The sequence below is a fragment of the Prunus avium genome, chromosome 7 (assembly GCF_965620075.1).
Source record: "Prunus avium chromosome 7, drPruAviu1.hap1.1, whole genome shotgun sequence".
Taxonomy (NCBI): Eukaryota; Viridiplantae; Streptophyta; class Magnoliopsida; order Rosales; family Rosaceae; genus Prunus; species Prunus avium.
The window spans coordinates 24,221,181-24,247,791 of NC_142290.1; the positions used below are offsets into that span (position 1 = coordinate 24,221,181).

A 26,611-nucleotide genomic window follows, 5' to 3' on the forward strand; every position below is an offset into this window, starting at 1 on the left:
CAAGTTCATTGCCCCTTCTCCCAAAATCTCAACCCTAAATCGCAGAGAGAGGGTGTTTGAAGAAAGGGTTTGGTGTTTGGTTGGAGAGAGGGAAGAAAGGGTTTGGTGTTTGGTTGCAGAGAGGAGAGAGTTGCAGAGAGAGAGGGAGTCGTAGGGAGAGAGGGAAGAAAGGGTTTGGTGTTTGGTTTTGGTGTTTGGTTGCAGAGAGGAGAGAGTTGCAGAGAGAGAGGGAGTCGTAGGGAGAGAGGCAGAGAGGCAGAGAGGAAGAAGAAAGGGTGGGTGGGTCCCACCCCTCTATTTATTAAAATGATTTTTTTTTTCATTTTATATGTCATACTATTGTATTTTACAGTATTTAATTATTTTTAACATATGAAATGACCAATTTGCCCTCATATTTAACGGCAAATTGGATGAAATGTTCGAATTTTGACGGTGGGGGGAACATTGATAATAAAATTTAATTCAAGCCTGTAATTGGCTAAAAAAAAAGGTCAGGGGGTAAATTGAGAGTTATGTACAAGTTCAGGGGGCAATTCGGCATTATACCCAAAAAAAACACTAATCATAAACCCTTTACATGCGCTTTATGTAGATTGACAATAAAAGCATGTTTTGAACTACTCCTATGATGGCTAAAAACATGGGTTTTATAAGATGGAAAAACTTTCCAAGTGCCTTTAAATAAAATTTTGGGTATACTAGTGATTTGCCCCCTAAACTTGTACCCAACTTTTGATTGACCCCTTATCCTTTTTTTTTTTATAAAATTAAGGATATGAACTTCTTTTTTTCGCCAATTTCCCCCCTGCCATCTAAATCTACAACATTTCATCCAATTTGCCGTTAAATATGAGGTCAAAATGGTCATTTTGTACATTAAAAATAAAGTAAAACCAGAAAATTCAAATAATACTCTCTCTCTCTCTCTCTCTTTTTGCAGGTGTAGACGAAGAAAACCCAAGGGGAGGGGGGGTGGCGGACGGGGGAAGGGGGTAAAAAAACAAAAGGGAGGAGGTGAGGGTAGGGGTCTGTGGGGTGGCAAATTGGTTTGGGAGTGGAGAGTGGTAGTCATGGGGGAATGAGAGGAGAAGAAAAACCCGGAGGAGATGGGAGGTGGATTGGGTTTGAAGGATGAAAATACAGAAGGGGGAGGTGGATGGAAGGGTCTGTGGGGTGGGGGATTGGTCTGGGAGTAAAGGATGGTGGTCATGGGGGAATGGGAGGAGGAAGGGAGGAGATGGAAGGGGTTGGCATTAGGTTTACTCTTTTTTTTTTAATATTTTCCAAAAAAATAATTTTAAAAAATGATTTAAATGAAAATTGGATGAAATATTGAGAATTTAGACGGTAGGGGAGAAATTGGCTGGAAAAAAAAGTTGAAATCCTTAATTTTCTATAAATAAAAAAAAAGATAGGAGGTCAATCGAAAGTTTGGTACAAGTTCAGGTGGCAAATCACTAGTATACCCTAAAATTTTCGACTTGCCTTAAATAGAAGTGTCTGAAAAAGCACATACAAGCAAAGTACTTCTTATTTCTTAGGGTATACTAGTGATTTGCCCCATGAACTTGTACCTAACTTTCATTTGACCCCTTATCCTTTTTTTTAGAAAATTAATGATATGAACTTCTTTTTTTCTCCAATTTCCCCCCCTACCGTCTAAATTCTCAACATTTCATCCAATTTTCAGTTAAAATTTTATTTTTTTGGAAAAAGTTGAAGAAAAAGAGTAAACCTAATGCCAACCCCTTCCATCTCCTCCCTTCCTCCTCCCATTCCCCCATGACCACCATCCTTTACTCCCAAACCAATCCCCCACCCCCACAGACCCTTCTCCCCACCTCCCCATTCTGTATTTTCATCCCCCAAACCCAGCCCACTCCCCCTCTCCTCTGGGTTTTTCTTCTCCTCCCATTTCCCCATGACCACCACCCTCCACTTCCAAACCAATCCCCCACCCCACAAACCCCTGCCCTCACCTCCTCCCTTCTGTTTTTTTACCCCATCCCCCTTGAGTTTTCTTCGTCTACACTTGCACAGAGAGAGAGAGAGAGAGAGTATTATTTGAAATTTTTGGTTTTTACTTTATTTTTCATTTTTTATTTATTTTTAATGTACAAAATGACCATTTTGCCCTCATATTTAACAGTAAATTGGATGAAATGTTGCAGATTTAGACAGCAGGGGGGAAATTAGAAAAAACAAAGAAGTTCATATCCTTAATTTTCTATATATAAAAAAAAAGGATAGGGGGTCAATCGAAAGTTAAGTACAAGTTCAGGGGGCAAATCACTAGTATACCTTATTTCTTATATAAGTAGTCCCAAACGGGGCTGTAAACCTGCAAAATCCAAAGACCAATCTTACATGTCCACTACAACTCCAACCATTTTTTAAGTTACACGAGCCTTCATGAGAATGAGTCCAATGAATTTGGATAATTTGCCTAAGATATTTAGTATAATATTTGAGGTTAAGAGGTCAGTTGCCCTTTGAGTTATTTACAATAACACCCTCTCAGGATTTTTTTTTTCCACAAAACTCCCTAAATAATATGTGCAATTTTTCCACGAACTTTCTTGCTCCCAGATAGCTTTGTAGAGTTTAGTTCTCAACATTGGCAGCGGCGGACCCAGGAATTTTTCAGGGGAGGTGCAATTTTTAAAAGCTAAGAGCTCAAAAAAAAAAAAAAAAAAAAAAAGAACTAAACATCCTTATCATTTAAACAATACTAATGTTATTCATAATTAATTTTTAAAAAAAACATTACAATTAACCTACAATTGTTGCCGACGAGGTTTCATATCATGAAAACGTCGCATTATATTTGCATTACTAATACAAGAAAAAATATCTTTCTCAATGTAAACAACTAAGCTATCACTCAACCATTGATTCCCCATTTTGTTACGCAATGGTGTTTTCACAATATTCATAGCTGAAAAAGCTCTCTCAACCGAAGCTGTTGCAACGGGTAAAACTAAAGCCAATGTAACAAGTAAATACACATAGTTGTATATTCTACTCCTTCCTGTATTCACCAATTTTTCAGCCAGATCAGTAATTCCGTTCAATGATGAAAATTCTGTGCTGCTCTGCATATCAACAATATAAAGCCCAAGTTGATCTTCAAGCTTCATAAGGTCTCGGTCATTAAATTCTTGAGGGTAAAATTTAGCAAAACGAAGTATTTTTTGTTTGTCAAAAGCTGCAAAATTATAAGCCGGACTCAAACATGCCATACAAAGGAGCAATTCAGTATTTACCTCTGTGAAGCGATTATTCAATTCCACTAGTTGCTTATCAATGATAGTAAGAAATAGGTCCACACGATAATAATGGCGGTTTGTGATTTTCTGAGCTTTACGTCGTGATCTCCCTTGTGGTACAAATAAATCATCCATGTTAGGAACGTCAATATCATTGTTGCCACAAAATCTTGATACTTTGCCAAGCAATTCATCAAAGTCATCATCCCTCACGGATTGTAGCTTTTGCTTACATCTTTGGACCAACATCATCGCATTCACAATATCTTGATCTTTCTTTTGTAATGCCTTTGACAAATCATTTGTGACTCCCAGTATAAATTTCATCAAATATAGGTGAAACACAAAGTCAAAAGTTTGTATTTCTTTTGACAACCTATTTGCTTCACCTAAATTATCTTGGTTGACATCATCAACAATCCATTCAAGCACCTTCACCACGGGATGAAACATAGTATTAATACTAAGTAAAGTATCATAATGTGAATTCCAACGTGTATCACAAGGACGTTTGAGAGTAGTCTCTTGATTTAACCCTTGCCCCGTTTCAAGATCATCAATTTCAAGAGCTTTCATAATATCTTTTTGTTGTTGCTCTCTAAGTGCATCACGACGCTTACACGATGCTCCAATAATATTAACGACACTACTAGCCGTTGTGAAGAAAGTAGCAATGTTTTCATTTCCCTTTGCCACGGCTACAAGAGCTAGTTGTAGTTGATGTGCAAAACAATGGACATAATATGCTTGAGGATATTCTCTCAAAATCTGTGTTTTAAGACCATTGAGCTCACCTCTCATATTACTAGCACCATCATACCCCTGTCCTCGTAGCCTAGACATACTCAAATTTGTTGAAGAAATCAACTCCTCAATTGCCTCTTTCAATTTGCTACTAGTTGTATCAGAGACATATTGGACACCCACAAACCTTTCAATTACTTGCCCTTTTTTGTTCACATAACGCAACACCACCGCCATTTGCTCTCTTATTGAAACATCACGTGATTCATCTACCAATATAGAAAAGAATGCATTGTCCATATCACTAATAATTGCATCAATGGTTTCAGTGGCACAAGAATTGACAAGCTCTTTTTGAATTTTAGGAGCAATATACTTGAGATTCTTTGGAGCGTTCTCAAACACAACGGCACGAACTTTCTCATCATGATCTGCAAGAAATTGCAAAAGCTCCACATAATTACCCTTATTGCTAGATGTTTCGCTTTCATCATGGCCACGAAAAGGAAGACCTTGTCGCAATAAATATCTAGTGCAATCAAGTGCGGCAGTTAATAGAATGCGATAATTAATACGAGCTTGGTCTGTCTGCTTGATCACAATGGTTTCAACGTGTTGCTTCTGATTCATTAAATCTGTACAATGTTGTGTAGCTTTATTGTGAAGACTTCCAACTTGTCCCACATGGTCCCTAAAATTCTCGGGTCCCTTTCTCCAATTTTTAAACCCTTTCTCAGTGAAGACATCGCTTCCAGCCTTTCCTTGTTTATCAAAGTCGCATTTAAAAAGATAACAATGAAGACAAAATGCAGCATCTTTTTCTTTACTGTACTCCAACCAAACAAATGAATCAAACCATTTGACAAGAAAACGTCGATTACTCTCCCCCATAAGTGTTTGAGGCATGTCATTTTGGCTTTTAGGCTGACAAGGACCCCTTTGTAGATAGGCTCTTCGGATTTGTTCTCGAAAATTGGGATTATAATAAGTCATTGGAGGTCTAAGTCCAGGGTCTGCAGGAAGATTAACCAATATTTCATCCAACTCAATGACCTCCGATCGTTTTGGACTACCCGAATTATTCAAGGGAGGATGTGAACTAGGCGGATTATTTGAAGGATTATTTGAACTAGCCGGATTATTTGAAGGAGGGTTGGAACTAGTCGGATTATTTGAAGGAGGGTTGGAACTAGACGGATTATTTGAAGGAGGATTTGAACTACCCGGATTATTTGAAGGAGGATTTAAACTATTTCTCTTAAAGTACCATTCCATAACTGTACAATTAAAAGAAAATAAGGGTTTGATGAATTTGGGTGATGTTAAGTTGGTCTTTTATAAAGAGAATTCTCAATCCCATTTAAATAAGGAATTTCCAAAACCCAATTGAATAAAGAGACTCCCAATTAAAACCCAATTAAAATAGGAATATAGAAGCCCAATTTAAACCCAATTAACTTAGGAATTATAGAACCCCTTTGAAAAGCCACGAAATGGCCCAGCTTTTTTACTTTCTGTTTTTTAAAAAGCCCAGGTCGTCGTTACTTTCTGTTTTTGTACAAACCCTGGTCCAAAAAAGAAAGAGCAGCGCCTTTTTAAAAAAAATTTAAAAAGCCTGGTCCAAAACGACGTCGTTTTGGCCAGGCTTCTTTAAAAAAAAAAAACAAGCGCGCGCGCTGTGCGCAGCGCACACATCCAGCAGCGCAGGCTTCCCATTTCGTTTGAGCATTTCGTCGAACAGGTTGCGCGCATCTATGGTCTGAAGCAGAGGTGCAACTCCAGCTTCTGTAATGGATTTTTCCGGCGACCGGAGGTGCAGGGGCACCTCCTTGCGCCTGCACAGGTCCGCCACTGAACATTGGGATGGTGGTCGGGGATGCTGAGCTGAGGGTGGGTGTTTTCTGGGCTTGGTTTCATTGTTCTTGTTTTGTTTTACTTTAATATATATTTGATTTTAAAGATAATGGTGTTTTGTTTTAAATTTTTGGGGCGTGGGGAGGTTTTATGTTACTACTTTAAAAAAATAAAATTTATTTTATTATATTATATATTTGATGTTAAATTTGTAATTAATGTTTTTTTTTAAATTTCTAGTCCACCTGGCATAATACGTGTGTCTATGTCGAGTCTATGTGGACTTGTCACGCTGGCGTTTTAATAGAGGGATTGACGAAAGCACTAAGAGCATCTCCAAGGGAGATGTCAAATACCAAACATCAAATTTAAATTTGATGGCTGATGTGGCAATTTGACATCTTACACGACTTTACACTCCACCCGATATGTCAAATTAAATTATTATTTTATTACATTTTAGTGTTGATTTATTTTTAATTAAAAAGAAAAGAAAAGAAAAAAATAATAAAATATTCATTTGACATCTTGCTTTTGGGATGTCAAAAATAACATCTCAACCTCCAACCTTCATTCCACATTAGCTTTGACACATCGGTTGGAGTGATGTGAGATGTTATTTCTAGCCGTTAAATGTTTATGTAGCACTTTTGACACATCGGTTGGAGATTGGTATGAAAATAAACATTGTGTATGTGACTGAGACCAAAAAAATTTGATTATCAAACTCTAAAAGTCGATAAACTTTACCGTAATATAGTGAAAATTACCCCCTTTCATTTCTTACAACCCCATTGTGATTGAGCTGCTCACTGGTAAACTGTAAAAGCACCAATGGTAACTATTGTGATATTTACCAACTTACCCTTACATCATTACCAGCAGGTGGAAAACCAGAGACCAAAGTCAAGAAAAACGTTACCATGCTCATCAGATCAGAGCGTGGGGTTAAGGAAAAGACACAATACTCCTCTGCCCTGCAAGACCGAAATGCTTTGTCTTCCCACATACTCTCTCTCTCTCTCTCTCTCTATATAAAATAACTCTTCTTTACTCATTCTGACATGCCATTTCAAACTCCATCACCAAAACTCCACCAAACCTAGAGACCCCAAAAGACCACATGATGTGCTCCAACTTCTTCTTTCTCTTTTTAGCAGCTTCTCTCATTTTCTTGCCTCATCAGTCCTTCTTCACCATTTGCAGAGCAGTACTCGATCAGTCTAATGATGAAGTTGGTAAGCTCTTAATCTCTCTCTTCCACCTCTGTTTTCTTTCTTTTCTATTGCATGTTGTGATGAAAGATCACATTGTCCAGAGTGTGTGTGTGGCAATTATCTTTCAGACATTTATTCTGTTGGGTTTTGTTTTCTGATATTGTACTGTTTTTAATTCCTTGCTTCCCATATTTGTTCATCCAAGCACACATGGAAACACCCATAAAATCTTTTGAAGTTTATTTCGAGTGTAATTCTGGGAAATATAAATACAAATTATCTCTGTACTACTGAGAGCAACTTACCAATTCCTTGGCAACATTGCCACTCTCTCTCTCTCTGTCTCTCTGTCTCTCTAGACACACACATATAGACATAATATATTAGATAATGCTGAAATGGCAGCTCCATTTTTCTCAAAACCTTTTGTTCTGTTATTCATAATTGAATCATAAGAAACCCCCAATCAGAAATCAAGCCAAACAAAGTATCATCTTTTTATCAGAAAAGACATAAAAGGTTCTGTTTTTTTTGGGTTCACATTCTATAGGTCAATCAGGTAATGAGACCCCAAGAAGTCATTTTGATTCTGTTTCTTGCATTAACTGGATCTTCATTATTGTTGAAAATCACCCATCTGTTATTGTTTCTATTATGACAACCTTTATGGTATTAATGACAAATAGCCTTGTGTTGTTGATATATTGTACATATAAAAAGTTTCAATGCAGCCCCTAGGGCCTAGACTTTTTCTCATTGTTATGGTTCTTTACCCAATGGTAGCTATCTTCCACAAGTCAACAATGCCTCATTGGCAGCAACAAGTTTATTATTTTAAAATTATGCATGTGGTTAAGATCTAGGTGATTCAAATCTTTCGATACCCATGTCCCAGTTTGAACTTTCTAGGGAAAAGAAGTAGGCTTCTATTTTTATGCATTTGAATTTAGGTAGCATTGTCACGTGATTGAGCACCATATTCCATGCCTCAGTTTTGGACCATATGACATCTTTTTGGTATGCTTGGGAATAAAGAAAGTATTAGCTTCTCTTTTTTGTATTTGTAATAGGCTTGAATCAATCTCAGTTTCCTTCCAACTTTTCATTTCTTATAATATCAGTTTTCTTTGTCTGAGAAAAGAAAAGATGCTCTCTCTCTCTCTCTCTCTCTCTCTCTCTCTCTCTCTCTCTCTCTCTCTCTCTCTCTCACACACACACACACACACACACAAAGAGACTGTGAATATGGGCAGTACTTTGGGACTTTGGTTATCCCATGAAAATTGGAATATTTTAGTTTTTGACACAGTTGGGAAGTGGTTTAAGATAAGGAAAATGATTCTAATTCTTGCCTTTGAGCATTAACATATACCTTGTGATGTTACTAATCATATTTTTTCATATATACTTTGGTGTTGGGTTGGGGAATATGAGCAGGTAATGAAACCAAATTTACTTATATTGAGGGAACTGGTAAAGGACCAAAGAAATGGGGCCAGATTGACCCACATTGGAAAGTCTGTGATAATGGAAAATTGCAGTCTCCAATTGATCTTCTTGACCAAAGGGTGCAGGTTTTCCCTAACTTGGGGAAATTGAAAAGGGACTACAAACCAGCTCCTGCTACTGTGAAGAACAGAGGACATGACATTACGGTGCGCTATGTCTAAGTGTCTGCTCTTCTATTCTCTTCCATAATGTTATTCAATGACTAGAAGTTCAATCCAATTAATTGAATATAGGCTTTGCAGCTGATAATTTTCAGTTGTATTCAAAATGAAATTTTTATCAGGTGAGGTGGAAGGGAGATGCAGGAAAAATTAACATAAATGGGACTGACTTTGGATTGCTACAATGTCATTGGCATTCACCCTCAGAACACACATTTAATGGATCAAGGTTTCTTATTTTGGTTTCTCTCTCCTCTTTTTTTCTTTTTATCTGATGTGAACAACTGTTACAAGTACCATGCTAATTCATATAATTACAGTCTACTGAACAATTGTTTTTGTTTTCATTCAACCACTTCTAATGTCTGTCATCATCTTTCTTCCTCTCATCTTCTTTGCAGATATGCTTTGGAACTTCATGTCATTCATTTAAGCTCTACTCATAAGATTGCTGTTATTGGAATTGTGTACAAATATGGCCGGCCTGATCCCTTCCTTTCGAAGGTATTTCTGTTAGCCGCTAAACATTCATAAATTTGAATGCATAATAGATTGATTGTAACTTCCATTTCTTTGCTGCACAATTGGTTGAAATGATTTAACAATTACAGGGTTTTTTTCTCATAAAAAGGCTATGAAAACTTCCAACTTTTCTCATGAAATGAAAACACATAAGAGCTATATACTTTGAGATTTTAGCAGCTGAATTGTTTCATATTTCAGATTTTGTGTTCTTACTTGATTTATTTATGTATTTTAAATATATTCCATTGTGGCAGCTGCTGCACCACATAAAATCAGTTGGGACAAAAGAGGTTGACATAGGGATGATTAATTCTGGAGACATTAAGTTTGGAAGCAGAAAGTATTACAGATACATTGGTTCTCTTACAGTTCCTCCCTGCACTGAGGGTGTAATTTGGACAATAGTCAAAAAGGTCTTTCACTTAAAACAATCTTTTGGTTCTCTTAAATTTGATTCTTTTACACCAAAGAAGCACTTATCAACATGTTAGTTTTCTTTTTATAGGTGAGGACAGTTTCGAGGGAGCAAGTTCGAGCGCTGAGGGAGGCCGTTCACGATGTAAGTTTTTCTTTTTTTCTTTTTGGGTGATCCACAACAAAAGCATTTGTCATCTTCAATCTGTTGGTTTCGGATATTATTAAGAGCAACACCCTGCAGTTAAAATTCAGTTTTTGTGTTTCTGGCTTTCAGGGATTTGAGGCAAATGCTAGGCCAACTCAGCAATTGGATGGAAGACCAGTGTTGTTATACACTCCAAGAGACAATGGAGGTTCAGCTTAGATCTATATAAATTGAAGAGAGATGTGTTTATAATTTACAACCACGTGTTGGAACATATCCCAATTTCTTGGGTGCTTCATTATAAATAAAATTAATCGTCTATCTATATATATAAAGCAAAAGGCAAAGAATGGTGAAACATTCAAAATACCAGAAAATGTCCTTAGTTAATACAAACATTAAGAATTGAAATTATTAATTAAATAAGGATAATATAGTAAATTCACACTTTTCATATTAAAAAATTAAAATTAAAAGAAAAATTAGATAATTGATCCTATTTTTGTAGAACACGACTACCCATTATATATTTTAATTCTAAAATAAATTTAAATTTTTTTTTAAAAGCCTCTCCTAGCGCGGAAGCAAGTGCGGAGAGGCTAATATATATAAAGCAAAAGGCAGAGAATGATAAAACATTCAAAATACCAGAAAATGCCTTTGGTTAAATGCAAACATTAAGAATTGAAATTATTAATTAAATGAGAACAATATGGGTAAATTCACACTTTCTCATATTAAAAAAAAATTCAAATTAAAAGAAAATTCAAATAATGGATCTTATTTTTATGAAACACAACTACCCATTATCTTTTTTAATTAAAAAAAAATTTTAATTTTTTTTAAAAAAAGCCTCTCGGCAGGCACAGCAATGCGTGTGGAAAGGCTAGTATACATTTATTCACATTTTCAACCTTGATGGTTTATTATATGAGAATTAAAAATGCATTTAACTTTTAAAATAAACAATTCAATTAAGATCTTCCACACATGATTATGAAAGTTCTAAAACAGATTTTGACAGGGTCAAGTAATAGCCATTAAATCAAAATCAGATTAATCAAACAAACAAATTGGTGAATCACGCTTTCTTTCTTCTTTCTTTTTTTTATTATTTTTTATTATTATTATTTTTTATAATAAAGAAAAATCGAAAAAGTGCTTTCTCTTCATGTCCTTCAAATTCCCTCACGACCCAACTCCTTCAAACAACACTCAATTCTTCCCCGACATCTTACCCACTTATCCATTATATTGATCACCAATAGAAAAATGACAGAATCAACCCAACCCCGACACGACAGCCACCCACTTCATAATTGCGTTTATGTGTTCCAATTTTTATGGTTTTCAATTGGGTTTCTAGTATTGGAATCAGATAAACTACTCCTTTAACAAATAAGGATTCTTTAACAATTAAATATTATTTTAATTTTAATACATTAGCAATATGATATTTCAATAACGAAGCATGTTGGTGCAGTGGTAAATTGTTGAGTTTGTGAGTTGGAGGTCTGGGGTTCAAAACCTTGTGAAATTCTGTAGTGAGAGTGTCATATATGGACCACTTATGTGAACTTTCATATTAGCCACATGATTATTTCATTAAACCTAAGTAAAGTTATTATTTAGATGAATCTTGTGGTTAATATAAAAGTTCACATCTATAATTCATATATGACACCCTCACCACCATAGAAAGACTCTTGAAACCTCTTGGTTCCAACTTCTAATGATTTTTGCTACTGGGCCAATGCTTTGCTAGTGAGCGAGTACTAGGCCTAAATTTACCAGTCTGGTAAATTGCTTTATAAGACCATCTCCAACCCAAGGGGTGGAAACTCAAATTTTGAATTTTGAGTCCAAAAAACTTCTCAAATTTAATAAAGTTGCGGACTCAAATTATGCGTCTGCAAGGTTTGAGAAAATACATGAATAGTTGTATTTTGGAGGTTGAAAATTTGAATTTAGTCTCAACATAGTTGGAGATGGCCTAAGAGAGTGGGAAGCGAAAAGGATGGTTTAACCATTTTATTTTACTTTATTTTATTCATTTGAAAACCTCTTATCGTGAACAATAATACCAACCATAATACCAACTTGTCCAACCTATTAATCCGGTAAAGTTACCAAACATTCAACAATGACAAGCATAATACAGTAGATTACAATTCAGTCCAGTCCAATACACAATGATTGAAATAGTAGACCCGTCCAGGGTGCCGAACAAACCTTAAAACATGCAAACTGGCCGGCACAGAATTCTCCATCTGTGATCGGATAAAGATACAAACTTACAGTTTTGGGGACCTAGTTAAAATTTTCCCTTCTGGCATGGTAGTTCAAAGTCTAGATTTTCTGTACATCAGAAGCACAACCGAAAAAAAGGACCTAAAAGAAATAAGCTACGAGAGAATATCGTAGTAAAAAAAAGTATTATCAGTTGCTTGATACATGATATAGGATTTTCTTTCTTTCCCCGTGGCTATAGACCACGATCAAGGGGTAATCCCTACCACCATTTACCAAGTAAAACATTTCTTCTCCCCAGATCCCTCCAACCCAACCCAACCTTCTTCCTTACGTTTCTGCTCAAATTTTCTTTGACTTGTCTCAATGCCCACTGAGTGAACCATCAACCATCTGCTCAAGTCTAAACTAAACCCATCAACCATGTGCTGAAGTCTAAACTAAACCCATCAACATTGTAGAAAGAACTGAAACCAGCAACTAAACATCCAACACTAACACTAACACTAGTGTTCCTCTCTTTTGCCATTCCAATTCCTTATGAGCCCATCTACACTTTAAGTACCACTCTATGCTCTTCTACTACGTACCGTCTGCATTTCCACATTTCAACTTATAGGGTTTAAGGTTTAGGGTTTCAACTTATAGGCCTTCCTAGGCAGAGCATCCAGCCTAAGCAAGACGCCCAGCTAAGACACTCTACTTCATGTTGACATTACACTTGAGTCTAAGTTGACATATTGATATACACAACTGCAGCAAAGAAAACACAAAAGCATCTGCACAAAAACTGCACGTAGAAGATCCACTATAATGCATGTGGGAAGACTGTCACTCGTTATTGCGCTGACATCCAATGGTCACGCAAAACAAAAGCAATGTTATTTCAAGCCGCAAACCCTAAACACTTATAACCCAAAATCGTAACAATCGTGACTAAGAACATGCAATTATGGGTTAAGCCTACTAATGAAAGATGCCCAAGACCTCTAGGATGTGATACATTATTGTTTTACTGGACTGCCCAAAATAGGCATATAATTCATCATCATTCCATTGAATGAATCGGCTCACTCAAACAATATCCAAGTAACAAGCAATTCCAACAAAGGGTTAATTACTGTAGACGTCCATGAACTATGGCGCCAGTTGCAATTGGGTCCGTGAACTAAATTTTGTGGCAATTTGGTCCTTTAATTAGATAATAAGGTGCAATTGGGTCCTGCCATCCAACTCTATCACTTTGTCCGTCAAAATAAGGGGTAAAAGCGTCCTTTCGAGTCTGAAGAAAAAAACAGAACATAAAAATAAATAAAATAAATAAATAAACTTAAAAGTAGAATGAAAAAAACAATCAAAAAAACAATCAAAAAAAACTTCTTCGTCTCCCTCTCACTCTCGTCCTCTAGTCCTCCCCCAATTTACCATCAGACCACAACCAACAACCAACCCAAAGCCACCCACCACCACCACTACAACCCCAATCCCATCTAATCCCCAACTCAGACAGCAACTCTCTCTCTCTCTCTCTCTCTCTCTCTCTCTCTCTCTCTCTCTCTCTCTCTCTCTCTCTCTCTCTCTCTCTCTCTCTCTCTCTCTCAGACAATCCAAGGCAAGCCTAGTCTTCATTCGCATCACCACCATAGCCGAATCATAATGAAACACGCCAGTCTTGGGCATTTCGGTTGATTTTAACCGAGGACTCGGAGTTGTTTCCGGTGATGTTGGCAAGCCGAGGGCAAAGAGCGAAGATGTTCCAGATTTGGTACTGGGATCGACGGACTGTTTGGGCCCCGACCCGGAGACCGTACAGAAGCAGATTAAGGTTGCAGAATTCAAGGTCATGGATGCGATTTACGCTGGATCGAGCGCCTTCTACACGTCTCCACCCCCGAGCTCAGTGCCTTTGCCTGTTTTTTTGGGAAGGAACGGTACGGTGACGAGCGATCTACGTCGGTTGCTGCGACTCGATTCGGTGTGACCACTCGGCGGCATTCGATGGCTGGAAAGCAGGGGAAAGGGTCTGGCTTGGCAATCATTTTGTCATGTTTTGCAAGTTCTCTCTCCCGCCGTTGGTTTGAGTGTTCTTTGGATGCTTATCTTTGTTGTTGTTGATGCCAAGCCTCTGGTGCTGATGGTGGGAAATGGGTCTCGAAGTTTTTCTTGTTAGAAATGGTTTTGGGAATAATATAGGTGCCCTGCCACTACTACAAAAATTGAAATAGACGACGGGAAAACACCGTCGTCTTTTTCTTTTTCAAACCGTCGTTAAATCGACTGTCGTCTTTTTTAATGTCAAACTACGACGGTAATTAACCGTCGTCTTTACATATAATAGACGACGGTTTTTAACATAACCGTCGTCTATTATATGTAATAGACGACGGTTCTGTTAAAAACCGTCATCTATTATATGTAAAGACAACGGTTTCTTGAAATATTGTCATTTATTAGCTCTAAGACGACGGTTATTAACTATAAAACTGACGTAATTTTACATTTTAGTTTTTTTTTCTTGTTTCAAATGGTATCATAAATATATACTCAAATATGCTATTACCCAAGCCATACATATATATACTCAAAAATTGTTTATTTCATAAACAGAATATCAAGAGTACAGTAGAACAAAATAAAATCTAAAAAATGAAAGTACTCTAAGGCAGCTAGCTGCAAGCCTAATTACAATAATACACCAAAATTCCTATACCTAATTATCCTTCAAGTCAAGTTCTCCATATGTATACAGAGCTATACATTCATCATCACCAATTTTCCTCTGCATTTCTTCAACTTTTACCACTATGAGCAGCTTCTTTAGTACAATTTTCTCCTAACAAGACCTACATCTAGTACTCCTCATCCAAGCCTTCCTCTCATCCAAACATACAATTGATGCACAATTGAAGTCTACTCCATCATCCCTGTAAATAAATCAAAATGACAAAGAAAAAAAGGCTAAGATTACAAACAAATAAAATTAGATGAAAGAGAAATTTTACTTCACAGAAGTATGCAGTATTTCTAAGGGCCAGGAGATATACAGGTACATAAATTTCAGTTCGTCAACTGTCAGCCTAGAATCTCAATGACTTGGCCTAGCAAGTATACATGCATTTCACAAGCCAAAAATATAATAAAACAATTTAAACATGCCCAGCCTTGTTAGCAGGCCATGAATTTTCCCAAATTGAACAAATGAAGAAGGTTAGTATTATCATCTAATCTTAGTCCTAGTTCTAAGGTTAATGCTTTATCATCTAAACTTTGTTGACTGAACAGTAGAAATCTATACCATACATAAAAAAAAAAAGAATGATCAGTTAACAAAACCTTTCTTTTTGATAAGACACATATGTGTTTAACTAAACTACTCCAATTATCTATAATCAATACCTAAATCCAAACCTATAACCCATACCAACAGCAGCAAATCTGAACTCAAAAACAAAGATTCCTTTAATTCTTTTAAAGAAACATACAGCTAGTCGAAGGTGATGAACTTGATTGGCCATGCAGGGTCTTGCATCTATAGCTACTCTTTCAACGGCAGCAAATCCATCTGCCTATGGAATAGGAAGAAAGAAAGTTTGATAAAACTCGCTTAGATTCAGAAACCACTAGTACTTGCAAATGAAGCTCGGCAGGAACTATTGGACATAATATATGTAAAGCCAATACAAGATTGGTAGATGGATAAAAGTAGCAACTGACTTAATCCGAAAGTTAGAGGTGCAAGTAAAGCAGGGCATAAGAGTCGAGGCTTAAAGCGTATAATGTGTCAGAAAAAATGGAAACAACAAGAAATAGAAAGTAATTGTGAAAATAAAATAATGTAGATTATAACTCAATTGGAGATGTCTTCGAACCATAGCTGCATTAGTAATATATATGTCAGATCCACAAAACATTCATAACCATATGACTATCCAAACTGAAAGATAACAAAAGCAACGAGTCTGCAGTAGCAAGATTAATACCAAGTCCTCCAGCTCTGATAGAAACACTGGAAGCAATGGCTTAAGTGCTTTTGGTGAACAAAATCCAGGTATGAGAATTGCTCCTCCCTGCAAGGTCACAAACATAACATATTAGGATTAATATAGACCATTCACTGGAAAACATTTAATATATGAAGCAAGGGAACTGAACTTACAAACCCTTGAGAAAGCTTCCCAAGAAACCTGTTGAACAGAAGCTAACATACAATGTTATACACTTGGAGTCAATAACAGAACATGAAATACTCGACTATCATTGACAGCTATAACAAGCTCAGCTATAATCAGCTTCAATGCTTCACGAACTAAAAACAATAAAGCATGCATCTTTGTTTTCTGTTTTTTTTTTTTTCAGTCATTAAAATTAGGGACTTTCAAAGGAATTAAGGAAACAAAGAGGGCCTTACTTGCATCGATGTTCGGCTTTGGGGAGCTTCGAACGGAAATTTTCTCAACCATGGATCTATTAAATTTATCTTCTCTGTTCCTCTGCCCTGCCCTGCTCTTTTGATAATTACCAAAATCAACAACCCAATGAGTGCAGCCGCACACACAACACGAAGAGAATACACAAAGAGAGAGAGAGAGAGAGAGAGAGAGAGAGAGAGAGAGAGAGTTTGGCTACCCATGAGAATCCCGGAGAGTCTGAGATCCATGGGAACTGAAGGATTCAAAAGATCCTCGCTGCAAACAAAAAATCATGAAAATTTGCATCGGATTTTTAAACAACAAATCAGAAGAAGCCTAAGCAAACTCCTAGAAAAGTAACTTCGTACCTTTCTGGTCCACGAGGAAGAAGATCTAATCTAAAGCTTATGAAATGGAAGATGGGAATCCATATGGGGGCTTAAAAATGATCGCGATGAGGAAGGGTAGCTTCCATGGGCAGCGCGAGGGAGATGACGAACGCGGCAAGATCGGTGACTTGAACGGCTCGACGGAGATGGCGATCAAGGCAAGTTCGGTGGACGGCGCGAGGGAGATGTGCTTCATAGATGTGAGAAAGGGTTTTCTTCTGAAAGGTCGTGATGTAGTACAGTGTTTGAGAGAGCGTGGGTTTTCTGAAAAGCTCCGCGCTCGCGAACTTAAAAGTTAAATTTTGTTTAGCGCCTCTTAAAAACACGACGGTTGTAATAAGGTATCGTCGTAACTTTATAAACTAACCCGAAGCATCAGTGTATTAGGCACCTTATCACGACGGTATTATAACACTCGTCGTCTTTTAAAATACCACGACAGTTTTTATATAAACGGTCGTCTATTGGGTGTCGTTGTTTAACATAATTGTAGTAGTGTGCCCCTCCAACAAGGCTGCTGCAATTTCATTTCTTGTTGGTAAATAAAAGCATCTGTTAAAACGAAAACCTCTGGCTCACACAAGAAGCCAGCAGCACTGCAAGGCACAAGGCTCAATCCTGTGATCAAATAAGAAATGGACATTATTTTTTTTGAAGGGTTGCTTTCGGTTGATTTTGGTTTCTAGGTTTTGGGTTTTGCTATGTGGGGATTGAATGATCAAATGGAATTGTGGGTTTTTCTGGGTTTTGGGTGCCATTGTTGTCTCTGTTCTTTCTTGTTCTTCCTATTTTGTTTTGTTCAAAATGACGAAAAGTCGAAAATACCCCGAACAACAAGAGCACGTGACACTCACATGGTCATTTCGACGGATTCAGTTACGGCAGGATCCAATTGCACCTTATTATCTAATTAAAGGACCAAATTGCCACAAAATTTAGTTCACGGACCCAATTGCAACTGGCGCCATAGTTCATGGACGTCTACAATAATTAACCCTTCCAACAAATTAGAACCAAGCAATAATTGAAAGTAATTTCATCGCATAAAAAACAAAGCCGAGAAAATCTCTAGGGCTTTAAGCTTAATTAAAGGGACAATGAGCATATGTGAAGCTTTGGCATGTGGTTCACGAAGCTAATTTTATAGTTGATGTTCTTGCTCGTTTTTTACCACTCATGACATGTTTACTAATCCATAATTGGATTAGGAGGAATTGAATTGAGAATGAATTGAAGTGAGGAGGAGTTGGATTGAGGATAATTAGATTCCGAATTCCTATTTAAGTTGTTTACTAAACCATATGGATTGAGGGGAGTTAGATTCCGGATTCCTATTTAAGTTGTTTACTAAACCATATGGATTGAGGGGAGTTAGATAACCATATTGTTGAATGGGTGTTCCTCTTGTGGAGCCAGCGTCCTTGACCTGAGTCAAGGTTCGGGCTTATATTTATCAACATGACTAAGCAGTTGTAGGTGACCTGCACACTTGAAGCAATAATCAGAACAGGGACAACTTGGGTTTATCCCAGTTGAACTCCGATGGCTAAGTTAGAAGTATTTGAGGATGGAGATGAAGAGTTTGCAAATGAGAGTATTTATTACCTTTGTCCTAATACAGGTGAAGAGTATTTATAGGGGGAGAGGGAGAGGTCAAATACCCCGCAGTCTTTCAAGGGAGAGAGGGCTCTTCTTTACTCAGTGGTCGGGCCGGAGAGCCACTGTGGGTGTTCACCAAGATGGTTAAAAAGGATCAAATAGCAGAGTGACACCTGGCTTTGGATGTGAGGCACATTAAATGATCCCTTACCATCACCAGGTTGGCATTTAGGCGCGTGAAGTGACCGACTCGACAGGGATCTGGTCAAGTTAGAATATCAATGCGTCTTTGGTCACACGACATCTCAGTGGTCGGGTCAGTGTTCTAAAGCCCGACCACATTTTCACACTCTCTCGAAAGGTTCGGCTAGGAGGCCCTCTATCGACACCTGGGGTGATCAATCTGGTTGGGTCGGTATAAGGGCGACCTAGTCCCTTATGGCCACGTGGTACCTTCTGATAGGCTCGGCTCACAGTGATGATATGAGTCATCAACACATATGGAATTGGGGTAAGAGTAATACTAATTACTAAAATGTCCTCATTGTTGGGTTAAAGTAGATGACACATTTGGAATTTTGAAAATTGTGTGAGGATATAATGTGTAGAAAAGATGAATTCCTAATGAGGTTAGTTCTCTAGGAATTAGAATACCACATCCCACCCAAGAATTGAATTCCTCCTAAATCAAGAATTCAATTCCTAATTTTGTGTGAGTCCCACTTGCTTTTTAATTCCTTGATATGAAGTAAACGTAGGAATTCTCCATAGGTAGAATTCAATTCTTGATTAGTAAACACACTGTCAATTCATTAATTTTATTATTGCGGCTTCGAGTGGAGGAAATTTTTTTTATGCAACATAATATATGATGTTCGTCAAATTGTGGTATATAAATGTGATCTCTTTGCAAATGGTATTTGTGATTTCAATGTACTGTTAATCAATTTTTTTTAAAAGAAGGTTCGATAACACATACAAATTGTCCACGCGATGTTCCAAATTGTCCGGAGTTATTCCCCATTGTTTGGGACTAGGCTTAAATATACCAGAGTCTGGTAAATTGCCTTATAAGAGAGTGAGATGCTTTTCTTTTTCATTTGAAAACAACCTCTTACCTTGTACAATACCGAACACAACACAACTTGTCCAACCTCTTAATCCAGCACAGTACAAAACATTCAACAATATAAGCATAATACGATAGATTAATATTCAGCACAATCCAATACATAATGATTGGAATAGTAGACAAGTCCAGCATGTCGACACTACCTTAAAACTTATGAAGGCCAGCATGGCATCCTCATTCTGTAATCAGATAAGGATACAAAAATACTAGGGTCTCCTTTCCTTTCTGGCCTGGTAGTTCAAGTTCTAGGTTTTTCTGGACATCAGAAGCACAACTAAATAAGCTCTGGGTGAATATCATAGTAAACAAGTATTATCAGTTGCTTGATACATGATATAGGCTTTTCTTTCTTTCCCCGTGGCTATAGACGTCGAGCTATTCCACGATTAACAAGTTATTTTTCATTAATCCTTCACCAACCGTAGGAAATTCTGGTGACAGCTTCCATTCTCCATCCACCAAGAACTTGATTTCATACCTTCAAATATAATATTTTTGGGTAAGGATAAAGAAAGGGAGGAAGAATAGGAATAGTTGAGTGACTAGGTACCTTCCAGGTCTGAGCATTAATGTTGTCGAGAACGTGGTGAAAGAACCAGTATACTCAGATGATAAATGTTCTCCTTGACTCCAACCATCGAAAGTGCCCATAACTTGCACACTCTGTGACACCAAAATAAAAACAAATTTTGTTTTAAATTAGATTCCTAAATACCTAATCTATAGAACCAAAACTTTAAAATTTCATTCAGGGGCTGTAATTTTCTGCTTTTGCAATTTAATGCCAGCCTAACAAGGACTAGGACTCGGCATCAGTAGTATCATTGAAGACATAACAGGTATTTTGTAATACAATTATTATATTTATCAGGTCCCCTTAAACCTTGAAAACTCAGAAGATCTTCTCGGGTTGGATTAATCAACTGGGTTAATAGATCTAGTGAAACCTACTTAAGCCAACACCCCCATGTCCTTCCTTATCAGCGTCGACCAGATTCATCACAGCCTCCACACCAGAAAACAAACTTCATAACCAACACCATGTTCAACAGTTGTCTCACACCCACCAGAAGCCAGGGCTCAAGATCAGCCACAACAACATCCAGGTTGTCAATGAATATCCTTCAAACATTAGCACTGTCGTGCCACCTTACAGGTTAGACCCTCAGAAAATGACTAGTTATATCCATATGGAATGGACCAATTGCAGTTGAAAACAAATTTATAAGAACACATAATTTTTTTTTTTCGGTGCCTATTTCAGTTCAGGAATTGAAATATGACTTTAGGATAGAATGTATCGAGTGCAGTCAAGGACTCAATTGGAAAACTCTAGAGTAGAGGAAGAAGCTGGTCAGCGCCACCGGTAAACACTAGGCATGGCATGGTCCTGCCTGCCTGCCAGAGCTGTCCCTTGCCAGAAATAAAAATAAGAATACTTTAAATAATTGAAGGGAGCAGATTATGTTTTTTTTTTTTTCGGTGGTGTCATATGCCTGTTAGTAGGTGATCGTGATCCTTTGAAATGTTTTCCAATGGCGTTATACTTCTAAAACATCTCTGTAGGGCCAAACTCGCTTTTTGAGGTAACAAATTACATGGACCAGAGAGAGCTCCAACACTTTATACTGAAGCTCCAAACCTCCTTCCCAAATTTTCCACCCACAAGTGATTACAATAAAGGGTTGAACACAGCTTAGAGACATCTGTCTTCATCATATGTCCTTTTGCTTTGCATTGAAGTGACCCATATGATCATATTTCAGAAAGTCACTCACTATTACCACACTCCATAATTTCAAGTTATTTTCATAAAGGGTTGAACACAGTGTAGAGACATCTTCCTCATACGTCAACCCTTTTGCTTTGCAATGAAGTGACCCATATGATCATATTTCAAAAAGTCACTCACTATTACTGCACTCCATAATTTGAGGAAAAGGAATGAAAATTATAAGGTTATATGCTTACCTCAGCCATGCCATACCAAAATAGGGGAACCTCCTTGGATTGTACAGCATCGACATCCTTTATCTGTTCCTTCAACTTTTCATGTACAGCTTCGCACAGATAGACACATGCAACAGTACTTTTGTCAGAACATATGGAAAGTTAACAAACATGGAAACAGCGACATGAAAGCATTACAATTCAAAAAAATTCAATATCAGTTGGGAAACCACATTTCCGAAACAAGAAAGATGACTACTCACCCATAATACAGTGCCAAAGTCTAATTCTATCCCAATTCCCAACACAAATTTCAGAAGATGAGAAAATAAGGAGTAACCCACATGTTTTAAGGGATATCAGAAACAATCTGTCTTAACTCAAGAATCCCATCCATTTGCACAAAAACCGTACTTACTCCAAATGACTGATGCCAAGAAAGAGTTTTACTCAAGGGGTAATCCTTACATTTCTGCTCTAAATCTCAACTATTATAAGTGATCCTTTTTCCCGTTTTCACTCCTCTCCAAAGTGGTCTTTGTTCCTATATTATCTTTCTTAGTACTTTTTTATTTGATAATTGTAGTCTGTATGTATTTTATTTTGATTATTTGGATAAGATGCTCTGAAAATAGATTTAATTTTTAATCAATAAATATGATCTGGGAAAAAACTAGAATTTTCGGATGAGAAAGTGAGGTGGATATAAATTCACATCCCAAGGCACCTATTAATGCAATGGCTCAATTCATTTGTGGAGGAGATGTACCTTAGGAGGACCATCATGCTATAAAAAGAGAGAAAACTATATATTCATTGTACACAATCCTCTAAGATGCTTTCAAATGCATTTTCTCAGTCAACAGACAGAGATACAATTTTTAGCAGCAAAAGGAAAGAGAATAAGAAAGAAGGAATAAACAAGTCATGCTAGAGCAAGTTACCTTCTAAACGGGAAAGAAGGTGAGACTGAATGTATTTCCCATTAATCTTTCTTGAACCTTGTGGAATGACAGATTTAGTGTTTTCTTCTGCCAATTTCACCAAAGCCTGCCATTAGAACAACTAAAGGAATCATGACATCACAAGTCTTCGACTATATTCAATCACGTGAACCGTGATGCATGAAAACATAGCCTTTGATCTAGGATGCATTTAGACTTTAATTTTCTGCAAATCCTCCACAATGTTTTACAAAGAAGATTTTCAGAGAGTCTGAGTTAGTCCTTAAGTGTCTATTTGGTTGAAAACTAAAAGAAATTAAAATATAGGAAAGTAACTCCCTATTTTGTAATTTTTTTTACCAAAAAAGTTGTGGGCGCACAAGGAAAGTCTTCAAACTTTCTCGCAAGTCTCACATTGAGCTATCCAGGGCTCAGTAAGCCCACTGTAAAGTTGGTTTGGGGTCTAGTTGGGATTCAGTTTTGAACTTATCTTTCACTTAGTGGTCAGTTTTTATGTGTTATGTTATTTACCAGATGACAGCCATGCAAGTTTTCAAGTATTCCTGAAGGTTTAACACTAGATTGCTACTAAAGTAATCAAAGCTAGGGCTGCTGTAACACTTGTATACCTACTTGCTTAAGAGACTTAGTATGCAGTTTTCAGGAAAAGGAATCAGATTGTAGAATTCTCATGGGTCATGTGCCCTAGGACTTGTTTATCTACATTCCAATTTTGATCCTTTTTTTTTGTGTCTCCTTTTTATGTTGGTTAACTTATCACTGGACATCTTTTTTCTTGTACACTGACTGCTACAGAAACCAGAGAGCAGCTTACACTTGTCTTCTACTATCCAACTCCAGTACCCAACCAAATCCTAGAACCTTCAAATTTTCTAAACTTTGCATACAACTTAAGCAACTTTCAAGCCTGTCTAGTATCTCAAAGCAGAATTGCAGTGAGAGAAGCAATCTGGTGCGGATGAGGGACAACTACCATTCTTGCACTGTGATGGGAATGGTCTGAGTAAAGTGGTTGTCGCAGTGGTTAAAGGTTTATGATATAAAGATCCCATTTTTTATGTTTGGACTGCTGAGAGAATACTTCTTACTATGTTAGCAGAATTCAGTCAAGATGGCTCTTGAAATTAGGCAATAACAGACATCTAACTAAATGCAATTTGCACAGGATATGATTCCAACAATATTTCAAAGTCAAGAGATTCAAGACTGGAATTATTTGCTCCTTCCACATGGTCTTGACCTACAACCATTTTAGTATTACAAAAGGTTTTGTAGAGTGTTAAAGTGGCGACACATGGAAGTAAGAATCTTGATCTCTTGAGACTTAGATTACTCGCATGTGATAAAAAAAGCTGATCTCTAGGGACTTAAATTACTCACAAGTGATAACATTATGCTCATGCAAGACGTGCAGACAACCACCAGTCGTAAAATATGTAACCTGAATTTCAAGTTCCAAGACAGCAAGTTCACTTTTGAAGTTAACCAACGCATCCTCCTTTATATGCAACTGTAGAGATAATGGATCAACATAAGATGTCAAATCTATTACACTTGATAGAACAATCAAATGAAATAACCATATAAACATCCATGCTCTCTCCAATTAATAGCATCCAAGAATTATAGTTACATGTATGTTGATTTTCTTGATACAGATAAGACAAATGAGATATCATATGAAGAAACTAATTTGAAACAGAAACTCATCAAATATATTTTTCATTTTTTCTCACAAATGATGAAAGAGGCGTGTGCATCTTCATCTTTCAGTATATTCAATTCAACCACCTTCAAGTTAGAAATGAGATTGTGAATACGTGAACCTTTTTATATCTATAAATTTGATATACTCATATGCTAAACAAGCCAACAACTCAATTTTAATATTAATGCTTTCATCTCTCAATTGGACCCACTAAGAATTAATCTACGTTCCTGTTGTGTGAGTCTTTACTCTTCAGTCCTATGCTTTTTGCACCAACCCCATGAAGTAACATGCCTACTGCTGCTAGAACGCATTCCTAATGGATATCAATCCAGTCAAATCTATGAAGATATCAACATAGATGGCAACATAAAATGTGGGCCACTGCAATAAATGATGAAGATGAATTTAAATGACATACTAAAGTAGGAGTCGATTTAGAAAGGACATTGTATGAATACATACAAACCTGTCGTTTGAGGAACCGATTTTGTTGATTGGCTTCACTTAGTTTTTTCATAAGCTTTGTTCTTTCAGAATCAGCCAGCAGTGACTGCAACTGATATAGAGTTTTAACATAAGTTAGCTCTTGAGATTTAAAACTGAAGTAGCCAGGAATGCTAAACCAATAGAAAAAGGAAGTTCATGCATTTGAATGCTTTTAAGGATTTTTTATTTATTTTTAAATCAAAATAATTCGGACCAGTGCATGAGTACCTCATTACTTCTTAAAGGTTGAGAAAGATGATTCTCCTGCGAATCTTTATGTGCATGTTCATCATTTCCACTATAAGTTTCTGCCCGAACAGATGATGATTCCTCCAAACTAGTGGGAATTGAATGTCTTCTCCAGAAGACATGATGCTTCCCAGTAGATACTTGACGATCTATCAACCTCTGATATCCGACCTTTAACTTCCAAGTAGTTACAATCTGCGGAAGTGGGTGGATATTTCTCCAATCTAATTTTCTTGAACTTTCTCTTGACAACCACAGTACTTGGTTGTCAAGGCAACACCTGTCAAGATTATGATGATATAAGAATGAAACTGATAAATGCTTAACGACATCAACAATGCCATGAATATGAAAGGCTATGGAGATTTACTATAAGCAATGTTAACTAACTAGATTGGCAATGCAAGAGCAAATCATGCAGAACTAAAGTTTTCGATTAGGGTCAAAGCAAATGAACCAGGAAAAAAACAACGTGTGTATAGTGTTTTTTCAACTACTACATGGAGGAATCATCTTAATTTATTTATAAAGTGACAAAATTTTACCTCACAGTACCTATCTCCATGTTGATAGGTTCCTCCTGAAAAATTGATATAACAAAAAGAAGGTCACGATACTAACTTGGTCGTAGAAACATGCTAGAACCTGGGATAACTCAACAATTCTCTTAAATCAAAATGATAATTATGGACTTATTTTTTATTTTATTTTTAAGGAAACTAAAGGGAGCAACATGGAAAAGGATCTGGTATAATCTCAAATGATCCCTCCACCCCCACCCCAAACACACACACATATAACACAGTTACTCTGCCATTAAGCTAAATAGAGCACCTTAATTTATCATAAACAAAGCAGAACTTGCAAAAACTCCATCATTGATGATTTATAGTGGAGGAACTTTGAACCTCTTTTCATGTACTTCTCTGTCAAAAGGATACAATCACTAATGATGGTAATTAGTGTGCAATAGTTTTAAGTTACTTTAACCGCACAATCTAATGAAATTAAGCATCACGCTGTAGCAAAGTGACAATTTTTTAGCCATATGGCTGCAAAAAATCAGCTCAAAGCACACAGCCCCCAACACCCAACACACACAATACAATTAGAGTTTTCATAAAAATGGTTTCTTTTTTTCATGATTTCAGAGTAAACCCATCAATTGAACAATGGAGTTGAACCATTATTGCATAGCAGAGTGATGAATGCATTATTGCCTCAAATTTCAACTCTGAAAAATCTACAAACAAGGCGACGCCTAGGCCTGATTTGAATAAAAACAATAACAATACAAATCAACCCAAAAGAAGAAAAAAAGATTTGAATTGACTTACTGAAAGATTGTGATTAGCAGCTCTAGTTAGCACTTAGGCAGCAAAGACGGTGTGAAGAGACGAGATGGTTGGAGGAGGAGCTGCATTAATGGAGAAAGAAAGGGGTCAGAGAACTTAAAACGAAGGCATTTTTTAACCAATAAACAGAAGCCACATGCATAATTTTTTATATTGTTATATAAATTGTGGATATGATATGTGGCAAATTGGAGTTTCGGTGTCGTACATGGTTGGTAAAGGCCCAATTTGCTATTTCGAACAAAATAAAGGCCTAAAATTAAAGCTAAATA

At 36.9% G+C, this 26,611-nt stretch overlaps 4 protein-coding genes across 14 annotated transcripts; 1 reads left to right on the top strand and 3 right to left on the bottom strand.

The window, feature by feature from the left end:
* Positions 1-2,780: 2,780 nt before the first annotated feature.
* On the bottom strand, positions 2,781-5,102 carry LOC148293196 (uncharacterized). Its single transcript, XM_088255971.1, has one exon. It carries the CDS (start codon positions 5,007-5,009, stop codon positions 2,781-2,783), a length of 2,229 nt encoding a protein of 742 aa, XP_088112097.1. The 5' UTR covers positions 5,010-5,102.
* A 1,784-nt stretch (positions 5,103-6,886) lies between these two features.
* LOC110773172 (alpha carbonic anhydrase 4-like) lies at positions 6,887-10,175 on the top strand. Its single transcript, XM_021977674.2, has 7 exons — positions 6,887-7,108; positions 8,525-8,742; positions 8,880-8,986; positions 9,159-9,261; positions 9,537-9,695; positions 9,788-9,841; positions 9,974-10,175. The coding sequence occupies exons 1-7, from the start codon at positions 6,994-6,996 to the stop codon at positions 10,061-10,063; spliced, it is 846 nt and encodes a 281-aa protein (XP_021833366.1). The 5' UTR covers positions 6,887-6,993; the 3' UTR covers positions 10,064-10,175.
* A 4,470-nt stretch (positions 10,176-14,645) lies between these two features.
* LOC110772095 (uncharacterized) lies at positions 14,646-17,250 on the bottom strand. 9 transcript variants are annotated; one of them, XR_015837167.1, is made up of 7 exons: positions 16,872-17,248; positions 16,721-16,779; positions 16,503-16,599; positions 16,251-16,278; positions 16,075-16,161; positions 15,577-15,660; positions 14,646-15,018 (listed from the first exon to the last, which is right to left on the bottom strand). XR_015837167.1 is itself a non-coding variant. In XM_088256062.1 (7 exons), the coding sequence occupies exons 2-7, from the start codon at positions 16,749-16,751 to the stop codon at positions 15,013-15,015; spliced, it is 324 nt and encodes a 107-aa protein (XP_088112188.1). In that variant the 5' UTR covers positions 16,752-16,779; positions 16,872-17,250; the 3' UTR covers positions 14,646-15,012. The 9 variants fall into 9 exon arrangements, 7 of the variants coding, with proteins under 7 accessions (XP_088112188.1, XP_088112187.1, XP_088112190.1 ...); XR_015837166.1 differs by having other exon boundaries at positions 16,503-16,594; positions 16,872-17,247; XM_088256062.1 differs by having other exon boundaries at positions 16,255-16,278; positions 16,503-16,594; positions 16,872-17,250.
* A 2,421-nt stretch (positions 17,251-19,671) lies between these two features.
* LOC110773157 (PROTEIN TARGETING TO STARCH (PTST)) lies at positions 19,672-26,475 on the bottom strand. 3 transcript variants are annotated; one of them, XM_088244384.1, is made up of 10 exons: positions 26,322-26,458; positions 25,819-25,910; positions 25,530-25,564; positions 24,964-25,264; positions 24,716-24,805; positions 23,980-24,048; positions 22,518-22,623; positions 21,595-21,683; positions 20,174-20,286; positions 19,672-20,101 (listed from the first exon to the last, which is right to left on the bottom strand). In XM_088244384.1, the coding sequence occupies exons 3-10, from the start codon at positions 25,547-25,549 to the stop codon at positions 19,999-20,001; spliced, it is 891 nt and encodes a 296-aa protein (XP_088100510.1). In that variant the 5' UTR covers positions 25,550-25,564; positions 25,819-25,910; positions 26,322-26,458; the 3' UTR covers positions 19,672-19,998. The 3 variants fall into 3 exon arrangements, with proteins under 3 accessions (XP_088100510.1, XP_021833354.1, XP_088100511.1); XM_021977662.2 differs by lacking the exon at positions 25,819-25,910 and having other exon boundaries at positions 26,322-26,475; XM_088244385.1 differs by lacking the exons at positions 22,518-22,623; positions 25,819-25,910 and having other exon boundaries at positions 23,919-24,048; positions 26,322-26,475.
* Between the last annotated feature and the right edge of the window lie 136 nt (positions 26,476-26,611).